Here is a 20,676-nt window from a genome sequence, read left to right as displayed (position 1 = left end):
GGTTTAATCCAACATGCTTTAGTTTATCCAACCGCAGTTCCTTATCTCCTCACCTTAAGCAGTTTGTCCTTCTTGCGCCTCCACTCGTCCCATTCGTTGACAATGCGCCCCCACAGGATCCAGGTGTCCTCTTCTAGGTGAGAAAGGTTGGAGGAGGCAGAAGAGCTGGACACTAACGAGGAGCCGCTGTTTCTGCGGGAACCGCTCATGGAGCGCATGGACTTGGAATCGGCCTCTAGTAGCCTGGAGCGTGGCAGAAAATAGAGATCAGCACTGTTAGCATGGCGTCATTTATTAGCGTCAAAGGAAAATAAGTGAAAAATAAAGGTAAAAGACACAGAGAAAAAGAAACTCCTAACGACAGTGCAAAACCTGGCAGACCACCAAAACTGTCACCATCAGCTAAATAGTGCTTAAAGCTTTCATCGCAAAACTCCACTTGCTTTGGATATGAAAAAAATCCACAAGTGTTTCTGTCCAACCTTCCACTGTGAGAAGATAACTTTAAACTATGGGTCTAAAAGGATGTGTAGCTGTCAAGAAGCTACTACTGAGAAAAGGAAATAGACAAAGAAACTGCTGGTGTCCTTAGAACAATAGACTGTCCACCCTAAAGTCCAGACCTCAACATCACTGAATGTGTTTGGAATTATTTGGATTGTGAGAAGCAGAAAATACAACCAACTTCTAAGACTGAACTTTGGTGGTGTGGAAAAATACCCCTGCAGATTTCTTTAAAAACTGATATTAAGTCTTTTAAAAGTAATGGAAATTTGAATAATGGTAAAGGTTGGACTAAATAAATGTTAAAAATGTAAAATTATAATTAGTTGTTGGGGCTTCCATATAATGTTTGGTTAAATATATGTTTTCTGTTTACTGGACACTGAAAAATAAATAACTATTTGAGAGGAAATCAAATAAATGAAGTGTACTGTCAGAGTTCAGAGTATGCAGCATACTGAATTCTAATAGTAATGCATTTATGTCAGTAGTACAATAGGTGACCCAAAGCTAGAAATAACAAAACCCAAAATCCTGCACAGGGGGTTAAATCTCTGACCTCAACAGAGCTGCATGAATTAGGAAAAATATCAAAATGTGATTTCTCTGTCTAGTATAGTCAATGCGACTGAAATTGCTATTATTTTCTATAAATTAAAGGTCAAGATCTGTTTTTTGCCCAAGAGGAACATAATATACAATTTTCTGGCTACAGGCTCGAGAATGTAGTATGCCAGACAGCCAGTTTAGTTGTGGGTGTCCTGTATACATCAGGTGGGTGTTTAATTGCTTCTGCTTGGTTTAACTCAGGGGCGCCACTGGAGAGTCCTGGATCAGATCTCTTGGATGAGTTCTGTTCGACTGAGGTGGGTGCTAGACTCTGGAGCGTGATATATCACAAATCCCCAATTAAAACTTGTAAGTTATAAATACAATTGCTGCTTTTGTGATATGAAATTTACACTCTTTCAAATAAGGGTTTTGATATAAAATGATAAATCTTTCAGCCCTACCACAAAATAATTAAAACTGTTTCCTAAGGAAACTCTTCACAGTATTCCCAGAAAAGGAGCTGCTTTCTGCATCCTACACTGGAATTATCTGAAGACGTATGATGTTTTCCCCTTCCCTGTATGCAGGCTTTTGCATTGGCGTCTCTACATCTCTAGTCTGTGTACAATGCATATTTGCATAACATTTGCACCCGAGCGTGTGAAACTATCAGATAGTACGATCACAAGAGAAAGCTTATTAATCTCTGAACAACACATGGTAACAGTTGCTTTTTTCAAGTGCCGGTCAATAACCACAAACTGTTGATAGAAAGAGCAGAAAAGTGCAGTGGGCTTCTCACACATAAGGTACAGTGTGTCTCTCTCTGATGCACACACAAACAGGACTTTAAGTGTTTCGCATTCAAGTGGAAACTCATGCAAATTATCTGTACTTTCATACTTGTGTGGCTGAGCACACAGAGTTGAGTTCCTAGACATTAGTGAATCATCTGGGGGAGGACATTTTGATCATGTAATAATGTATACTGTGCTAAAGTTAGAGACCACCCTTTATGTACTAAATTGAATTAAAACAGCCTCAACCACAAGCTTTTATTTTTCCAACATCAGGAAAAAAAGACAACAAAACATATTTAAGAACCAAACGTAATATCAATTTTCAGTATTTATACTTTGACTTTACTCCAACTTCCATTCTTTTCAGGATACTCGCTTTCAGTTTGTCAAAGAAATCTGCAGGGATACTTTTCCATACCTCCAAAGCTCAGTCTTAGAAGTTGGTTGCAAGTAATCCCAAATATATTCAGTGATGTTGAGGTCTGGACAGTGGTGGCCAGTCCATTGCTCTGAGAACACTAGCAGCTTCTTTGCTTGATTTCCTTTCCTCAGCAAAAGCTTCTTGACAGCTACACATCCTTCCAGACCCACAGTGTTGAGTTTTTTTCAGAGCTGAAGCAAGAGTGAAGCTTGTTTCTACTAAGTCTGGCAAGGTTGTTGGGTGTCTCATTTTCTCTGCATCTTTTAATTATTTTTTAATTTCTTTTTTTTAACTCCAGTTTTGGAAACTCCTGTTTTTTCACATATTTTCATTTGACCTTTTCCTTGCTTATGGAAAGGGATTATGTTATATCTAATCTCCTCAAAAATATCTCCAGAAAAATAAATAATTGATTACTTACCACAAATGAATTAAATAGTTTCCAACTTTTGCAAAGTACTGCACACACATAACTATATATGCAAACAACATGTATTTCAGTATACACAGTACTGTACAAGCTTCAGGTCAGCCAAAGGTAGGTATCTAGGTTGTGAGTGTGTGGTTGCTTGTAAAAACATTATGACATTAGAATAAAATGTCTTGTTTTCAATAAAGTTAATGGGCTATTTAGAAGAAAATATCTTTGTTTCTTCTCCTCCTTCAGCCATTGCATGGATTTGTTCAATTCCACCACCAGCACACATGATTTCACATAACAGACCTCTGAGGTTGTGCATTATTTTGTAGTTGGCGACATGCCCAAAGAACACCAGGTCAACTATTTTTGTCTATGAGAAAAAAGCCCCTGTGGTAAACAAGAGAGCTCTGAAGCTAATACATTTTTTTCATATAGGCATTTCCCCTGGATATTACTGGGTCCTGTGAATTATGAGGCTGTTTAGAGGATAAAGTACAAATAAGGCTATGTACACACTACAAGCAAGCTAACACTTAAAGTGCACATTTAAGTGTCATGATTAGGTCGCTAATTTTTTGGGAAGATCAATCAACTTATGATGTCAACTTAATTCACTGAAGTATTAGTGAAGTGTTAGAAATGACCCGGGGGAAATGTACATTGGATAAAAACTTATAGGCTTTGGAAAGTATTGCTCTATCACAGGATATGATTTAGATTAATTTAGACCGTGGATGAAAAAAGCTCAGACCCAGGGCTTGTCCAGATTCTAATGGGGGACAACAAAATCACAACACATCCTCAGAGATCTATAAAGTATTGGCAAGCTGAATCAGCCATTGGACTGCACTTACAGATACTGTGCTATGAGGAAAATTGTGAAAATGTCTAAGCAAACACTGAGATACATAAATTCACAAAAAATAGAATACAAGTTTATTCTACTGATAGTGTTTTCCTAAGCAAATGAATGCTTACTGCACAGATAAACTGCTTTAAATATAATTTCATCAGGTGATATAAAGGTTAGAACACACCAACCCAACAAACACCAACGTTCTAAAGTTGGGAGATCATTTACAATGTTTGGAAAAAGATTGATAAACCAGTGATCAGTAAATTGGGACAGAGCACTGTAGAACAGTGTGAATGAGGGGAAGGCATTCAAGAACAGTGTGTATGAGGGAAGAACATTCTAGAACAATGTGAATGACAGGAAAGCGTTCTAGAGCAGTGTAAATGAGGGGAGAACATTGTAGAACAATGTGCATACGGAGAGAACATTCTCAAAAACTGCGAAAGGGCACAGCACTCCAGAGCAGCAAGAATAAGGGGAGAATATTCCAGAACAATGTGAATGGGGGGAAGAACATACCAGAACAGCATAATTGAGGGGGACACATTCTAGAAGTGTAAATGATGGGGGCGCGTTCTAGAACGTGAACGAGGGGAGAACATTCTAGAAAAGGGTGAATGAGGGGAGAACATTCTAGAATAGTTTGGACGTGGAGAGCATTCTAGAACGTGCATGGGGAGAGAACACTGTAAAGGGTGTGAATCTTTGAGCTTAAAACAAATTGATTTAATTCACGATTCACTGGTTTTGATTAAAAAAGCCTTAAATGATGAGCAATTTGATTACATACACTAAACAGTGTTACAATTCAAGCTTCTTTAAGAAACATGATAATACATTAAAAGCATCAACAATACTAGCTGATTAAAATGTCAGTCACAGTTCAATTCACAATTCATTCAATTCACAGCATGTATGAATTTTTCATCGATCTAAAAATTCAACCTTCTCTTTACGATCAGGGCAGTTGCATCAGGAGAAATTCTAAACAATACATCGAGAAACTGAATGAATTGTTACACCACTGTTGTAGAGTCTCCCAATAATCATATTTTTTTGCATGAGTGTGTGTGTGTGTGTGTGTGTTTAACACGCATACCTATTCTGTTCCTCCAGCTTAGCTAGCAGCTCCAGCTCATCTGGGCTAAGATTTTCTGAGTCAGCTGGTGAGGCTGCTGGTGCAGAGAGTGCAGCATCATGGGAACTGGAGTCTGGACTGAGCACAGGGCTTCCTACAGAGGGGGGGTCAGCCTCCAGGCCTGCAGGAGAGGAGAGGTTCTCCAGCTGCACTGAGCCCACCATCCCCCCATCTCTCTCTGGACTACTGCTGGGGCTAGACATGACCACCAAGCCCAGGGTAATGGTCCAGGTACAAGGTCAAGGTCAGATGGGGTTTCTGGCGGTGTGATGCCGTGGCTTACACGTGCTTGATCCAGAGATAGAAGCAGGCCACCTTGAGGGGAAAGGCGTATATCAAGGACGGCTTAGTCTGTAAAGGAGAGAAGAGAGTCAAATTTTAGACTGGATTAGACTTCTTTAACCCCATAAACATTTATTAAACATGGTATTTTTGGCATTAATGGTTCTTTTTTTGATACTGCTGATATTTATCATGAAAATGTTTTGTAAAAAAGTACTGTGATATTACATTATTGCCATACTACCCACCCCTAGTAACTACAATAAATTATTCAGTATCTACTATGAAACTATTATGTAAAGCAATGTAATGTAATGAGAGTGAGGAAGTAAGAAAATCCACAGGTCCTTAGGGTTTAAAGAGACATTGAAAAGACATCATAACTGTTCATAGATTAAGGGCATGTTCACACTTGGCAGCTTTGGTTCAATTAAAATAAACCCTGGTGTGATTGCTCTGTTAGCGCAGTTCATCTGAACAAGTAGAAACGCTGCCATCAAAACTCTGTTGCGCACCAAAAAGCAGACCAAGACCCCCTGAGCAGGGGGGGCAAGTGTTTTTCCTTTTATAAAAGCAATAAGCCACTCAAGGCAGTGCATTACTTTGATTTTGATGTCGTGGGAAAACTACGCTAATGCATGGCCCCTGGTGGCTTACTGCCTTATAATATCACAAGACAGATAAAACCCACAAGCTCTGTTTGGCCAGAGAACAGCATGGTTCCAAATGTTTGGTGGATATTAAATACAGGTCGACCGATTATTGGCCTGATTGATCATTGGAGCCGATATTCAGCATTTTTCTGATTACTGGAATTGGTACTTGAACTTGAACAAAAAGCCCAGTGCACCCAGTCATACAATTTCACTCACTCTAGCCAAACAAACATGACCCAAACTGCTTCTGTTGTAGTTTGAACTCATTCGGATTATGTGTACCCCAGGCACAGCTTCTTTTTTTGTTTGCCGTTTAAGCAGTGAAAAGTTTTACTGCATAATTGCTCAGATGTTTACTGTATAATTTCTTTGTCCTGGGGTTACATTTCCAGTTCTATGTGTTCGGGTTAGTGTAGGCTTTTTTACAGGTTTCTCTGTCTCGCTTGCACCCAAACACTGAAAAGGCAAACTCTGTCCCTCATTTGTGCCCTTTCAGCACTATGTCAGTGACGTATACTATATAACTGTTTTATATGAAAGTTTTTTTTATTTAGGATTTTGAGTTCTTTTTTGAGCTCCATTTTTCTTACATGCATCATTTTTTATTAAAGATGATTGAGAGCTATGTAAGGTATTTATTTTTACCTGTTTAAAAATTACTTTAGAATGTTTTTTGCAGCCTATACTGTCTAAGGCACAAAGCACTTCAGCTTTTATGATGTTCTAATACTCATTTAGTGTAAATTGTGAGTTGAATTCTTGCCAATTTTTTAAACTACATAGATCAAATTTATGGTAAATGAATGTTGGTTCCAAATACCAGTTATGGGTGTCCTTGAGTACTAACAATAGGTATTGTTTGACCAAATTTATCCCAATTGTTGTCACCGATAAACAGCTTTTACGGCTTTTTATTCATTTGACTTTTATTTACATGCAAACTACAATGAAACACAAGAATATGTCCTGCTTTGGTCCGGAACAAAGGAGCTGAACTATACGTATAAACACTAGGTATGTGCATTCTGCCTAATTTTGATTTATTTTTAAGAGTTAATGAACGGATATCTGGTTGTAAGAGCAAGGAAGGAAACATAAACAAAAAGAAAACTTTGAATTTGCTCACATTCAGGCACCCCTGTTTCATAGTAGCAAACTAAACTATAATATGTTCACTTACAAATACGACCAACACTGTAACATTTTATAGTCCCTTTAAAAAGTAAAATTAACGTTGTCCTAAATTGTTGGTCTGTATATTTTCTCTGTCTTCCCATGGAGAAATGTAACAAATACCTGAATAGTGATTCCAGCATTCGAAAGCTGGCATTTTGAACGGTTAATAGAGTACTCATGTATCCGCATGCATCCTTAGTTAACACACTCTAAAAGTGGAGGATATAACCAGAACAATAGCATCATAATACCTGACGACATCATGTTATGTGTATAGGTGGGTATAAGTATATGTATCAAAATTTTAACTGCAATTTCATTGAAATGTTCAAAATGCACAAGCAAAAGAGCAGCATTACTTTTTAAAATAGGCCCAAAAATACTGATTAATTCAATGTGTGCAATAATAATCTATTTAAGAAAGAACAGGAGGAAATACCAAACAGTTGGTACAAATTGAGTGAATAAGAGAATGACATATGGACTGACATCCAATCAGGTGGTTGTAACTTTGCAGTTTAAGCAGATACTATGTACTGTATGTTTTAGTTCACAGGTTCTACATTTTTAAAAATAATATATGTAGCTGTTTAGTGTTGTAGTAGCACAGATGATATACTCCAAGACTCATGGGTACTGTGTAATTTATCACAATAACGATACTATATTGTCATATTTCTCATCCCTATCAACTAATTTAAACTCTTTTAAATTCAACTGAAAATGAGCCTGTTAAATATGGCATCATTAACTTAACATAACAGTCACTCAAAACACACACAGACAAAAACATACACAATCAGAAACTGCTGAACTGCAACCTAAGAAACTGTGAGGTGAAGGCAAGAAAACAACTGCTACAATAATAACACCTGCTACATTCATATATTTTAATAAGGGAACCAGCGCATTCGACGTAACAAGCTCTCAGGAGAGCTTTTTCTGAGCTACTGGACCAAATTTCCTCCCTTCCTATTACAGAGGCAAACAACTGTATATCCATATTAAGACTTCATATACTGTTTCTTCCCTCAGTTACTTTCCCTCCAGTAAACACCTGCAGTCTCACTGCTACAGTGGGAGAGACAGAGAGACAATTACCCAAACCTTGAACCATGAAAACTCATTTTCTGATAAGTGAACTACTGTAGATGTGTGTGTGTGTGTGTGTGTGTGTGTGTGTGTGTGTGTGTGTTTGAGAGAGAGAGAGAGAAACTTCACTGGAATAGCACACTGGATTTGTCTGCACTCATTAAGCATGCTGATGTGACATCTGTAAATGCACCTTTATAGAAAATGACTTCACAACCCAGTGTTCTTATGTTAAACTACTTTTCATTAACAAGGTTATGTCAGATGAATGTGAAACACAAAGTTGTAAAGACCTTTATAGAAGTCTGTATCATGAATTGATAAATGTGTGATATAAAAATTGTGCAACTATGTAGTGAATAATCTTGCCTGAATGTTAATACAACTTCAAAATCAATACTGGGACAGCTGTTTAATTCATTCTTGTTCCAAACTTATCTCTTATTATACATTGTGGAAGGATGTAAATATGTTACTGTACAAGTTCCTGTACTGTTATATTTTAATAGCATACAATAACGCAGTTTGTGACCTGCAGCTCAAGTGCAGTTGGGTTATGCAGTAGGACAATGATCCGAAGCACACAAGCAAGTCCAACTCTGAACGGCTCAAAAGAAACAGAATTAAGATTTTGGAGTGGCCGAGTCAAAGTCCTGACTTGAATCTCATTGAGATGCTGTGGAAAGAAATTAAACAGGCAGTTCATGCTTGAAAACTCTCAAATACAGCAAAATTAAAACAATCCTGTAAAGAACGGTGGACCAAAACTCCTCCACAGTGATGTAAATGACTCATCGCAAGTTACTACAAATGTTTGATTGCAGTTGTTACTGCCAAGGGTGCACAATCGGTTGATAGGTTCAGGGAGCAATTACTTTTTCACATGGGTAATTTAGGTTTTGTATAAATCTTTATCTTTAATAAATGGAATGATAATTTAAAGGCTGCATTTTGTGTTTACTCAGGTTGTCTTTATCTTTCATTAAAGTTAGTTGAATGATCTGAACCATTTAAATGCGACAGACTAGCAAAACTGGAAGAAATCAGGTGAGGGGCAAATCCTTTTTAGTGCACTGTACATAATAATAATAATAATAATAATAATAATCTCTATTTATATAGCACTTTTCATGCCAGTAGCAGCTCAAAGTGCTTTACATACAGGTGACAGAGCTTAACAGTAAAACAGCAAAAATCATGAGTTATAATTCATAAAATCATATAAGACAATGACACAGACCAAACCAAAGAGATAAATACCAAGAGACGTAGAGTTTTAATTAAATGCTAAATTAAAGAGATACTTTATTGTTTCTTGTTCACTGAGCCTGACTGTCTAATAAAAGGTGAATTGAGTTCAGATTAGAAGCAGAATAACTGAAAGAGTCTCTCCATGTTTCCCATACTTTTACAGAAGGTATTTCTGTGATGTAAGCGGAGCTTTAAGATCATTTAAAGCCTTAAAAACTAGTAGCAGAACTTTTAAATCTATCATGAAAGATACAGGCAGCCAGTGCAGTTTGTTCAAAATGGGAGTGATATGATCTCTCTTTTTTGTTTGTATTAGGATGTTTGTTGCCCAGTTAAAAGAGCATTACAGTAATCAACTCTGCTTGTAATAAATGCATGAACAAGTTTCTCTGAGATAGAAAAGGCTAAACTGTAGCGATATTTCTCAAACAATAAAAAGCTACCTTAGAGACTGTGTTTACATGCAGGATAAAACAGAACTCATTCTAAGATCACACCCACATTTCGTACTTTAGGTTTGGAATATGAAGCTAAAAATCTGAGCTTTTCATAAAGCAGCTTTCTCTGAGTTTTAGTCCCAAAGATCAGTATTTCAGTTATTTCATGATTTAGTTGTAGAACATTTTCTGACATCCACTGACAAATATCTGACACACAGCTGGTAAGCCTGTCAACAGAGTCTTGATTTTCAGAAAGCATGAAAATTTATAATTGCTTGTCATCAGCATAGCTTTGAAAATTGATATTACGTTTCCTTATGACATCATGCAGAGGTAACATGTACAAAGAGAAAAGTAAAGGCTCTAAAACTGAACCTTGAGGGACTACTAATATTAATATGTTAATAAATACTTATACAAACCAGTAAGTGTGCTGAGAGCAACCTGATCGATCATAATTGGGTGTTTGGATTAATTTATTTGTTGACCGATCAGAATACATAATTTTGGCCAGTCTCTTAACCAGGTCACCAAAGGATTTACTAATATAGTTTAATAATTACAAGGCATATCGCAGTTGCACTATGTAGCAATATAATCATACTATGGTATTCTGTCCATTTTGGCAAGCCCTAACTCACACACACACGTGTGTGCGCACAAACAGACACACACACACACACCACACAGCTGCAGACTGCTGAATTATGTATGGAGGGCTGTGCATGTGAGTGTGTCTTGTCAAAGGGGACTGTTTAACATAGAGAGTGCTAGCTCCAATCTGGATTCATTCAGCATTGCACTGTACCGAGGAACCTTTAATTGCAGGACACCTGGGGACTATTAAAAAAAGCCAAGCTTAAATATGGCTGTATCACAATACACACACTAGGGCTTGACACTGTATTGTTTATTCATCATTACTGCAGAGTTACTTCTTTGTAATACTAATATTGCAAAAGACTGCAATATTAAAATGAGCTCCTCTAACCAGTCCCAAAGTTTTTCACTATGTGTTCTGAGTATCACAGTTGACCAATCACAGTTCTAGATAAATGTTTCTGTGATTCAAGATATTTGTGTAATAGCATGTTATTTTGAATTAAACAGCTTTAGTGATAACTGTCCATAGACAGAGCTTCTGTAGAGGCTGCGTTTCATGTAGCATATAAATCAGACTGAGCATTTTCATACAGTGTGAGTATTTAAATCGCAGGCTTTGTTCAAACACGATGGTCTATTCAAATCAGCGTGTGTTACCAAATAACAATATTTCTGCGTACATGTTTGGCAGTGTAGGTCTGGCATTGAAGGACTACGGTTCAACCCGCCAATCCAACAAGATGTAAACTCAACAAATGAGCTCATCAGATTCGTGCTATAGAGACTGTTATTGAAAAAGACAGATGAGGAGCATATGATCAAAACTATGTAACATACTTTAAATACAGCTGTGCAGAAGTGCTTTTGTGACATGGAATACAACTCTTCTCCACTGCAGCACTACTTGAACCAAAGTAATTAATGTAACATAGCTAGCTAATGCACATCATTTAACATCATTTACACTAATATCTACTTAATTAAGTGTACGGTTAAAGTATGGGTTTCTGATTATGTTATTGGTATTGTCAAGTACTAAAAAAACATGTACTTGGTCTGAAAAAATGGTATTGAGGCATCCCATACTAATAACCACTGCTCTCCTTGTGTCTGAGAGGAGGGAAGAGACAAGGGGTGTGGATATTTTGCAATGCTTGATAGCTCAACAATGAGTGCTGCAGAGGATGGTATAGTGTCTTAAGAAAGTGATGTTTATTAAACTTTTTGCTTTGTAAGTAGCTTTTCTTTGCCCACTTTTTTTTTCTTTAGCACTGCTCATTTCCACTAGCTTTTGATTGGGGTTTTCAAGATTGTGTTAGCACTAAGCTACCAATAGTGAATATTTACATTTTATTGCAGTTCTATAGCTTAAACACAGACATTTGAAGTTCGCAACAGACATTCAAATGACATATTCTTTAATCTGGATTTTGACTTCTTCAGTGAAGATTTAAACTCATAGCCTGTCTCTTAATATTATTGGAGGCTGTTAACTTAGCTATATTCCCAACTTAGCCTAGTAATGACAGATAATGTTCCCATAATGTTTGTGATATGTGACACTACATTGTTGTTTAACACTGTCTTGTCTATCAGAGATGTATGAAGGCTGGGTGAGAGGACATGGTTATTTAAGTGGTACGGGAGACAAGTTTGATGTAATGCAGCATCGAGTAGGAAATCCTAACAGCCTGTAGTCGCAGAGTCACAGTAAAAGGAAAACACGCCAAAAAGGCCGACAATTCACATTTCACAACTGTAAACACAATATCTCAAGGCAGATACAATAACAAGTAACATATACTGATCAGGCATAATATTATGACCACCTCCTTGTTTCTACGCTCATTTTCCATTTTATCAGCTCCACTTACTATATAGGTGCACTTAGTTCTACAATTACAGACTGTAGTCCATCTGTTTCTCAGCCCCCTTTTACCCTGTTCTTCAGTGGTCAGAACCCCCATGGACCCTTACGGAGCAGGTACTATTTGGGATGGTAGATCGTTCTCAGCACTGCAGCAACACTGATGTGGTGGTGGTGTGTTAGTGTGTGTTGTGCTGGTCTGAGTGGATCAGACACAGCAGTGCTGCTGGAGTTTTTATGTATATGCGACCTAGCAAGGAAACAATGTACACACTCATCATGCACACATAGAAAATTTGCATTGTTCACTACCACAGATGGGAGAAAGGTAATGACACAACAAAGCAGAATCCACAGAGAGCGAGAAAACAAAAGCAAGGTAGGGGCTCATACATTTGCGAAATCTCTCTCTCTCTCACATGCACACCACAGATATGCCAGCACGTAGGGGAGGTAAAAACAAGCTGAAAAATAACTCAAGGCAAGAAATAAACCACAGAGACAAAAAACGTTTAAACAGAGAAAACGCACAACTCAGACAAGGGTTGTATTCATCAAGAGAAGGCAGCCCAATCAAAAGAACCATTAACAAGCACGAGTCCAATCCCCACACACACAGACACAACCTTGGCCGACTGGTGCACTGCAACATGCAAGCACAATGAAATTAGCCCTAATCTCTACAGAGAATACTCACTGAGAATACAGAGAGAATGCAGCGCTGTTGCTACAACCTGAACACGAGGCGCAAGATGTTTCTAATGTCACATTTGCACATAAACTAGTACCTACAGTATATAAACATTTGCTGTGGTCAGAATGTTACATTAGTGATAGTTCTTACAGTAACATATAGCGCTAATATGTGCTGACATAAACCAATACAAAAGCAGCAAACTACAATTGGCTATAAGCTGTTCAAAACGGTGAGAAAACAGAGCTGCAATATGAACATGAGGTACTTCATCCCATAATAGCTTTCTTATAGTACAATCATTCAACATGACAATTTCTAATAGAAACATACAGAGCTGAATACACTTATTTCCTAGCTCATATCCAGCTTGTAATATATAAAGGGACTAATGACTATGGGCTAGAATCCTTACAGAGAAGCATATTTGATCATGACAGGAAAACCTATCATTATACTGGCAAAAAATCATTGTATTTCCCACCTCTAGATTCAAATATCCAGAAACTAGAAGGTAAATGACTATATGACAAAAGTTGAGTGTTACAGCAGATTGTTAAGGTCAGTCCAGAACACAGTTCTGAATGTCATCCAAACGCACCAATTAAAGTTATGACTCAACTCAAGCATACTGAGCTGAGAGATATGCAGTTTAATGACAGGTCCAGGATCAGTGTTCTTGGTCTCTTTCCTGTTTATAATTCATTGTCCTGTAAAAGATCAATTGAACTGACCTTGGGCCAGCACTAGTCTAACAATTTTGACATCAAGTTATGAGTCATAAAGGAGTAATTCACAATGAATACAAATGAGATCTGACAGTCTTTTTTCACCGTGTCTGTAAAGCTGCTCGAAGATCAGAACTCCCAGGTGGTGAAATGTTTAAAGCTGCCCAAGTAAATGACACAAGAGTGAGGTAACATGACTTGAATGCAAATGATTGCTGATTTCTCTTTTTGAAGATAATGAGACAAAAATGGCCAAAGAGAACGAGATCGAGGGACAGAGAGGACATAGAGAGAGAGAGAGGACGTCAGTGCAAGGCTGTTGTGAGGGAGAGAGCCTAGGGCACTGGGAGATGGCACAGGGTGTGCGCATGTGAGTGAAAGTGTACCTCAGTTTCCAGTCACAATAATAGCATTGTGTCTACATGCCTCGTCGCATCTCTTTCTCTTTCAGGCTGGTGAGACTGAACAGCACAGGCACAGTGATTGTAGCTTTCAGCACCTTGTCAATCAAACTCATTTAACCTTCTCTGCATAAACCCCTAAATCTCAACCCCTCTCTACTCTGAGCAATTCTGCTTCAGCATGAGTGAGTCGGAATTAGAATTACAATTGAGACAAACAACATCTATTTCTCCTCCATACTCCAGTATAATGAATAAAATGCAGAAATTTTAGCACAGAAGTCCTACGTCACCTACACATTCTGCTCTTTTGGAGTATTCAACAAATAATGCAAGCAATACTGCACTGAAACATTGGTTGCAGCTTTCAGAAAAAGATGCACAAAAAAATCATATTTGTCTCATGACATTTCTTTTAGCATTTTCTTTAATAATAGACTAAGCCTATTATGGTTATTAACAGCATTATAACAACAATGTGTTATAATAATAGTAGATTATAGGTTAACTTCATATTTTAAAATTTATCCATTTTATTATAGATTTACTATCCTTTTATTTATTTTTCTTGTTTATTATTATTGTAAAGCTGCACAGTGTAAGTTGTTTTTGTCAAGAGAAAAAAATACAAAAATATGTCATTCGTGCGCTGCTGCAAGTCACCCTGTAAAGCCTGGTATCATGATTTAAAAGTCAGAGGTTTTTGTGGATTTTTTTCGGACCACGTCAAACATCTTTACTTATAAATGTCACACGCACAGGCTCAAAAAGAAGGCCCGGTTCAGTATTCAGGTCTCAATGCAAAATCAACATCATGCTGACACAGATATGAACACAATAGTAGATACTTCATTTACATCCTTTAAAGAGTTCTCTTTGAATGCTCTTTCAACTTGCTCACAATCATCAGATTCTTCAGCTTATGGGGTCTGAAACACAACCAACGTTAGAAAATAATCTTCCGCACATTGTATGCAATTACACATTTCCACAAGAGAGGTCTCCAAAACTTACACATAGTGTAGCTTTAACAAGAAGCAATTTTATTGGTTAAATATATACGATTTATTAGAAAATACCAAACCAGAAATTAGCTTTAACGTTTCAGAGCACAAAACTGTTTATTTTCTCAGGTTTCAGCTGGCTTCTCTGTGGTGTTACCACACTGTCTGCAGATCTGAAACAGAGTATTGAAAGAAAACGCTAAATATCAATCAAGAGGATCATAAGTCACTAGGTTTGGGTGATAGTTAGGGAAGTGGTTAGGGTTGGGGTGGCCTCTTGGTCAGTATTCATATTTCCTTTTTTCTATGCACGCTGAAAAAGTGTTCACACAGTGTGCCTGCGGAGCAGGAAAGAGGCTATATATTTTTATTTGGAAAGCAGCTCTTGCTTGCCTAGCATGACGCCCCATGATGTTGTAATCAACCATGGCTAGGGGGCACGATCGAACAATGATATCCTGAAAACAAAGACAGTCTCATACGTCTAATGCAAATGTCCATCAAGATGCCACTACTGATATAGCACATATGAGTAAGGCTGCATTCAAACAAGGTGTATTTTTATAGAAAGAAATGCTGCCTGGAGTGCTTTTAGTGCTGATATGGAAAAACGGTGGACCATGCCATGGGCACACTGCACACTGCCACCACTGTGTTCTGACTGTATTGACTAACTACCTAGCTTGAATAACTATCTATATCAGATTTATTTTAGACTAAATGTAGCCTATATATAGCGAGGAAGAGACTGCTTACATTGCTGTCAGTTTATTTGGTTGACAGTTTTCACAGTAATATAACATCGCTAGGAAAACACAAAGAATTAGGAGACCTAATTTCTTGGCTGCATCTTAAACTGGCTGTATGATTGCGAAACTTTCATGCAGCTCTAGTTGCTTGAAACTTACAGTGTTTTCACATATAGTTCGTTTTAAAAGAACCGATCCGAGTTCTGTTAAAGTGAACCTGGAAGGGAACCAACTGCAAGTGACCTCAGTTCTTTTTGTGTTCACAATGTAAGCGAACTCTAAAGAGGACTCAGTTTTCTTTATGGTCCATTGAGATCTCAGACCACTTCTTGTTCAGACCACAACTCCATTAGAACTCGGACCACTTTCACAGCACTTACGGTGTGCGCAGCGCTCGCCAAGTAGGCCGCGTTCTCTGATAAATCCGAGCTATCAGGTGACGAGAAGAACCCCCAGATCCGCCTGCAGCTCTCCAATTGGCCGCGCTGAAACGATTGGCCGAAGTCCATCGAGCGAAATTGGAAAAATGGTCCTGCGGGTCTGCCGCGGTGGGCTGCGTGTTCGGCTGTGCTCCTCACTGAAGCTCCACCCGGCGAATTTTCATTCATTCAGCGTTCAGTGTGAAAACAGCTGAGAATTGCGTTGCATGCCCAGCTCGAGCCTTTAACACGGTAAAATCACGCGGGCTCTCGCATCTGATCACTTTAATAAGGCAGCGCTGCTGTCTGTCTCAGATCACGGACAGACTTGATCCTGAGTAGAACCATGAAACTAAATTGCACTTGAGTTGCATAATGCGAAGTTGCATGAAACAGCCAATCAAAACGGCAATAACGCATCACATGATCACATCAAATGACATACTTTCAAATTATTTATTTCACTGGATCAATGGAAAGAAAAAAAAAACAGAAGATAGTTTATTGGACAGTTGGAAAAGAGACCTGCTTAACTGATTAAAGGTTGGTAGTTGGTAGTAATTATTTTGTCAGTTTCCTGAACCATGACAGCAAATTTGAGTTTCCATTCATTTGAGATTCCATTTCCCCTCTTCTGATGCCCCACAAATTTGTACATAGCTTAGATTCATTTGGCATCCAAAGGGTGAAAATTATCACAGAAGAAGATACTGAGATGAGGATTAACATAAACATAACAAATAAAAAACTAAAATAAATAGTAAAGAATTATAGACATATAAATTACAGATGTATAGACATTGAAAAGAATGGCAGTAACAGCTGGAAAAGAAAATATACACAAAGATGATAAAATTGCTGCAAATATGTAAATGACATCTGGAAGATTACTTTACACAACGAGAATGACACAGTGTACCAAAACACTATCAAAATAATCCGGCTAACTAGTGGATAATGGAATGTATTGTGTGTAACTTTGTTTCTGAATTGCTTTGTGTAATTCGAGATGTACAGAAATGATTTTACAGTCAACAATGAGCAACAAGTTTTAAGTTTAAGCAAGGCTTAAGTATACTTTGTGTTTTTTTTTAAATGAGACAGTGCGGCCAACACATGCACCCTTCAAAATTCACAGTCCCTTGAAAAAGATTTAACAAATGATTCAACTATTTATGTTAATACTTCCAAGAACTCCTAAATCTCCTGCATCCACAAATGACATTCAATGACATCATGGAACTCAGTATGTCTGATCTCATTCTTGAATGACTCACTACTGTTGCTCACTGCACAGCCTCTTCTGGACCTGGTGCTCACCCTATACACTATTAAAAGGCTATTTTTTCCATCTCTTAAAGACCCTGAACAAAAGATTGTTTCCTGTGTACTGTGTATGCATGTACACAACCTCGCTCATAAAGCTCTCTCGCACACAGCATTGCACACACACACAATCACGGACACAAATTAGGGGTTAATTGCTACACCGTCCTGTCTGAACAGAATATGTTCCTCATTGACTACATTAATTCACAACAGCTTCAATGAGGGCCAAGCAGATCTGAAGGCCTCCACAACTAAATGGGCTGCATTAAGCACACTTTGAAGAGCTTAGTGAATGGGAAAGTGTTTTTATTTTTAATAGCTGGCATTATGTGTGAGGGGTTAAGTGCATTAAATAGCAGATAACTGAATAATTGGCAATGAATCAATAATGGCAAGTGAAGGAAGGATGTGGACCAGCCATGCCCAGCTCATAGATGCACTTGATGCTAAGACTGCACAATATATTGTTTGCTAATTGTTCTCACTATATTGGCCTTTGCGGTACTGATACAACAGAAAGCTCTAAACAATCTACCCTCTAACCAACCACAATGATTTTTACTGTGAGCGGTTTCAGATCAGTGTTTCTATTTGGTAAATCAAAGTAGCCATAAATTCAATAAAAATGTATATTTGGACATAATAATGCAGGCCATGTAATATTACAGATTCTCCAATGTGTTTTAAAACATTAAATTCACAATAATATCAGAATTATATGATCAATATTTCAAACCCACATTTGATTACGTATTCATTGTACTCCAGAAGAGCAGCATGTTCAGGTGACGATGGGCTACAGTGCTAAAATGCCTGCATTTTATTTATTTACTGCATTTGTAGCCCTACAGAAATTTTTTTTACATTTCTCTGATTCTAATCTAGGTAGATGACATCACAGTGTCCACATGTTCATATATCAACATCATTGGCAGATATATACATGAAGAATACTGGATATCGGAATCCGTCCACAATTTCCATATCCACAGGTGGAAGGGATACTGTAGTCACATCGCATGTAGCAAAAAATTGCAAAGATTTGTATTTTTATCCATATTCTTCAGCTCTACTGTATACTATAGACATCTCAGTTTCATTTTGAGCTATGTATGCACCCAGATTGATGGTCTGAATTTCACATGTTCTAGAAAAGAGAGACAAATTTTTAGGTTTTTTTTACAGGAGCTCTGCACTTACGAGGCGCTGTATTGGACATTTCAAACTCATTTGCTCCCATCCCAATGAGTCCACATTTTCACCCACATTTAGCCTAAATTCCCTCATGGCTGTCCCCAGATTCTTGTTACAAAAGCAAGCCAGGCCTGTAAGACTAATATGACCCTGAATGTTTGGTATTTTTTAGTATAACGTGTTGGACTTGGGTTTTGTTTTTTCGCTATTTATATGTGAAATCTTGTAAAGAATCTTGCACTGTGCCACAGTGGCTTCATTCAGATACTAACTGTCCAAAGGCAAACTGCAACAGTTCAACATCTATCATTTTGAAACACAAGGGAACTACAGAGCAAACAGGAGAGAATGAAGCTTAAAGGGACAGTTTTCCTGCACAGAGGCAAAACTAAAAGGACCTTTCAGTGTGATTCCCTAAAGAGAGTGTTATTCAGTCTAAAACTAGACTTAACCTTTATCAAAAGACAGCCTTTAGCATTCGCTTGAGCTTTCAGAATAGTGATGAAACTCCATGACTCTATGAGTAAAACCATAAACACAAACTCACATCCATTAAAAACAGCTTGTGACATACAGTATATTAACTGGAGTGTGCTAACTGTTGTACAAAACACAAAGCCACACCTAGAGATCATCACACAAAAGTTCAAGATACACTAGACTTCTCAGTCTGCTATGGCATTTCACATGCATTGTGTTTCATAGAGAAGCACATGTAATCCCAGAGGAGCACAGACTCATGCTAAGCCTCTCTCCACCCTGCTTCTTAAATTATGGACCTGCCCTTCCCACACATAATCACACATGGATAAATGAGTCACTGTAGGGCAACATGATACGTCTGGAGGTATGACACATCACCCATTCATCTGGAAAAGACAGGTGTGCCGATACTAGTCAGTTGGTATTGGTCTCAGGTCTATGTGGCACAGACTACTCGCATGGTAACAGTTTTATTTATCCATGTAGAAGTGCAAAGAGGTAACAATGTCTAAAATCAATGTGTGCAGCAAACTCCATTCAGAACTAACCCTTTAAGGCTGATGCAAAAAAGTGTCTATAAAACGGCTTCTGCCATTTCATTTTCTGTTTTTAATGCGATTTTTGAATGCAGTTGTTGCATTTATTTTTGATATGTAGGAATGTGAATAACAAAGCCAAAAATATGACTGTTATTGAAGTCACACATCTGTCTCGTTTATCATTACTCTGGTTAAACAAATCAGTAGTAAGTGCTTATTGATGTGAATTCTGTTCTGAATGAGCTCATGTGCTTCCTTGGAACAGACTTGATGCATCCAGCAACAGCCTTGCGAATTTAATACAATGATAGTTATAATTTATAATCAGATCACCCAAGACATGTTCATTGGTAAACCATATAATTTTTACATTACGTGGAGGTACTTGAAACCCATTAACATCCATATCTGGTTTAACTTTGAAGTCTTTTGGTCCAAATGTTCTCTGAGCTTGCTTAAGCGTAAGCCTAAAAGAATATATACCAACCAAACTGGACAAATAAAAAATGAGTTTTGATCATTTCATATATAATATTTAGTTCAGTCTTTTGGTCACATGGAATCATTGTTTTTTAACTAATTTGATTGCAAACAACTATACAAAAATTGCACTGGCAACTTTCCTTGCCATACTGAATTTAACTGATGAACATGAATGAGTTGAACTCTCACACTTCAAAAGTGGTGAAAGGTTCTTTAGGAAAGCAAAAGTGGTTCCTGAGTGGCATCCCTCCAAAGAAACTTTTCTGGTACCGTTATTTTAATGGTGTGCTGGGAATACTACATGTCAAAGATAGTGTCCACAGTGTCAGTGTAACAAATAAGATAAAAACCCTAAACCAACATTAAAATGACAACAAACTATCCCAAGAACATAAAAACACAGCAGCCTTGACTAGGGAACACAGCTGTGGTATGTTAAAATCCAGTGTGACTCAGCTCAGTAAAAATACCAAAAATAGCAGTGGCCAGACTTTGGATGGAAAGTGGAAAACATAAGTAAGTACTTTGCAGCAGCTGGAGAGGAAAGCACTGCTGTGATGGGAGCAGAGTGCTGGGTTGTAGAATATCTGCAAT

At 37.8% G+C, this 20,676-nt stretch overlaps 1 protein-coding gene across 2 annotated transcripts in view; it reads right to left on the bottom strand.

The window, feature by feature from the left end:
• si:ch211-239f4.1 (EVI5-like protein) overlaps positions 1-20,676 on the bottom strand; it is a 50,807-nt gene that overhangs the window by 25,689 nt on the left and 4,442 nt on the right. For both annotated transcript variants that reach the window (XM_036563411.1, XM_036563412.1), the window contains exons 2-3: positions 4,654-5,043; positions 54-243 (exon numbers count right to left, since the gene is read on the bottom strand). In XM_036563411.1, coding sequence (XP_036419304.1) covers positions 54-243; positions 4,654-4,895 — 432 coding nt within the window. In that variant the 5' untranslated portion in view covers positions 4,896-5,043. The remainder of the gene's footprint in view (positions 1-53; positions 244-4,653; positions 5,044-20,676) is intronic.

This window comes from Colossoma macropomum, unplaced genomic scaffold (assembly GCF_904425465.1).
Source record: "Colossoma macropomum unplaced genomic scaffold, Colossoma_macropomum, whole genome shotgun sequence".
Taxonomy (NCBI): domain Eukaryota; kingdom Metazoa; phylum Chordata; class Actinopteri; order Characiformes; family Serrasalmidae; genus Colossoma; species Colossoma macropomum.
Note: the sequence above shows the minus strand (reverse complement) of the source record. Positions and strands in the feature narration are given on the sequence as shown.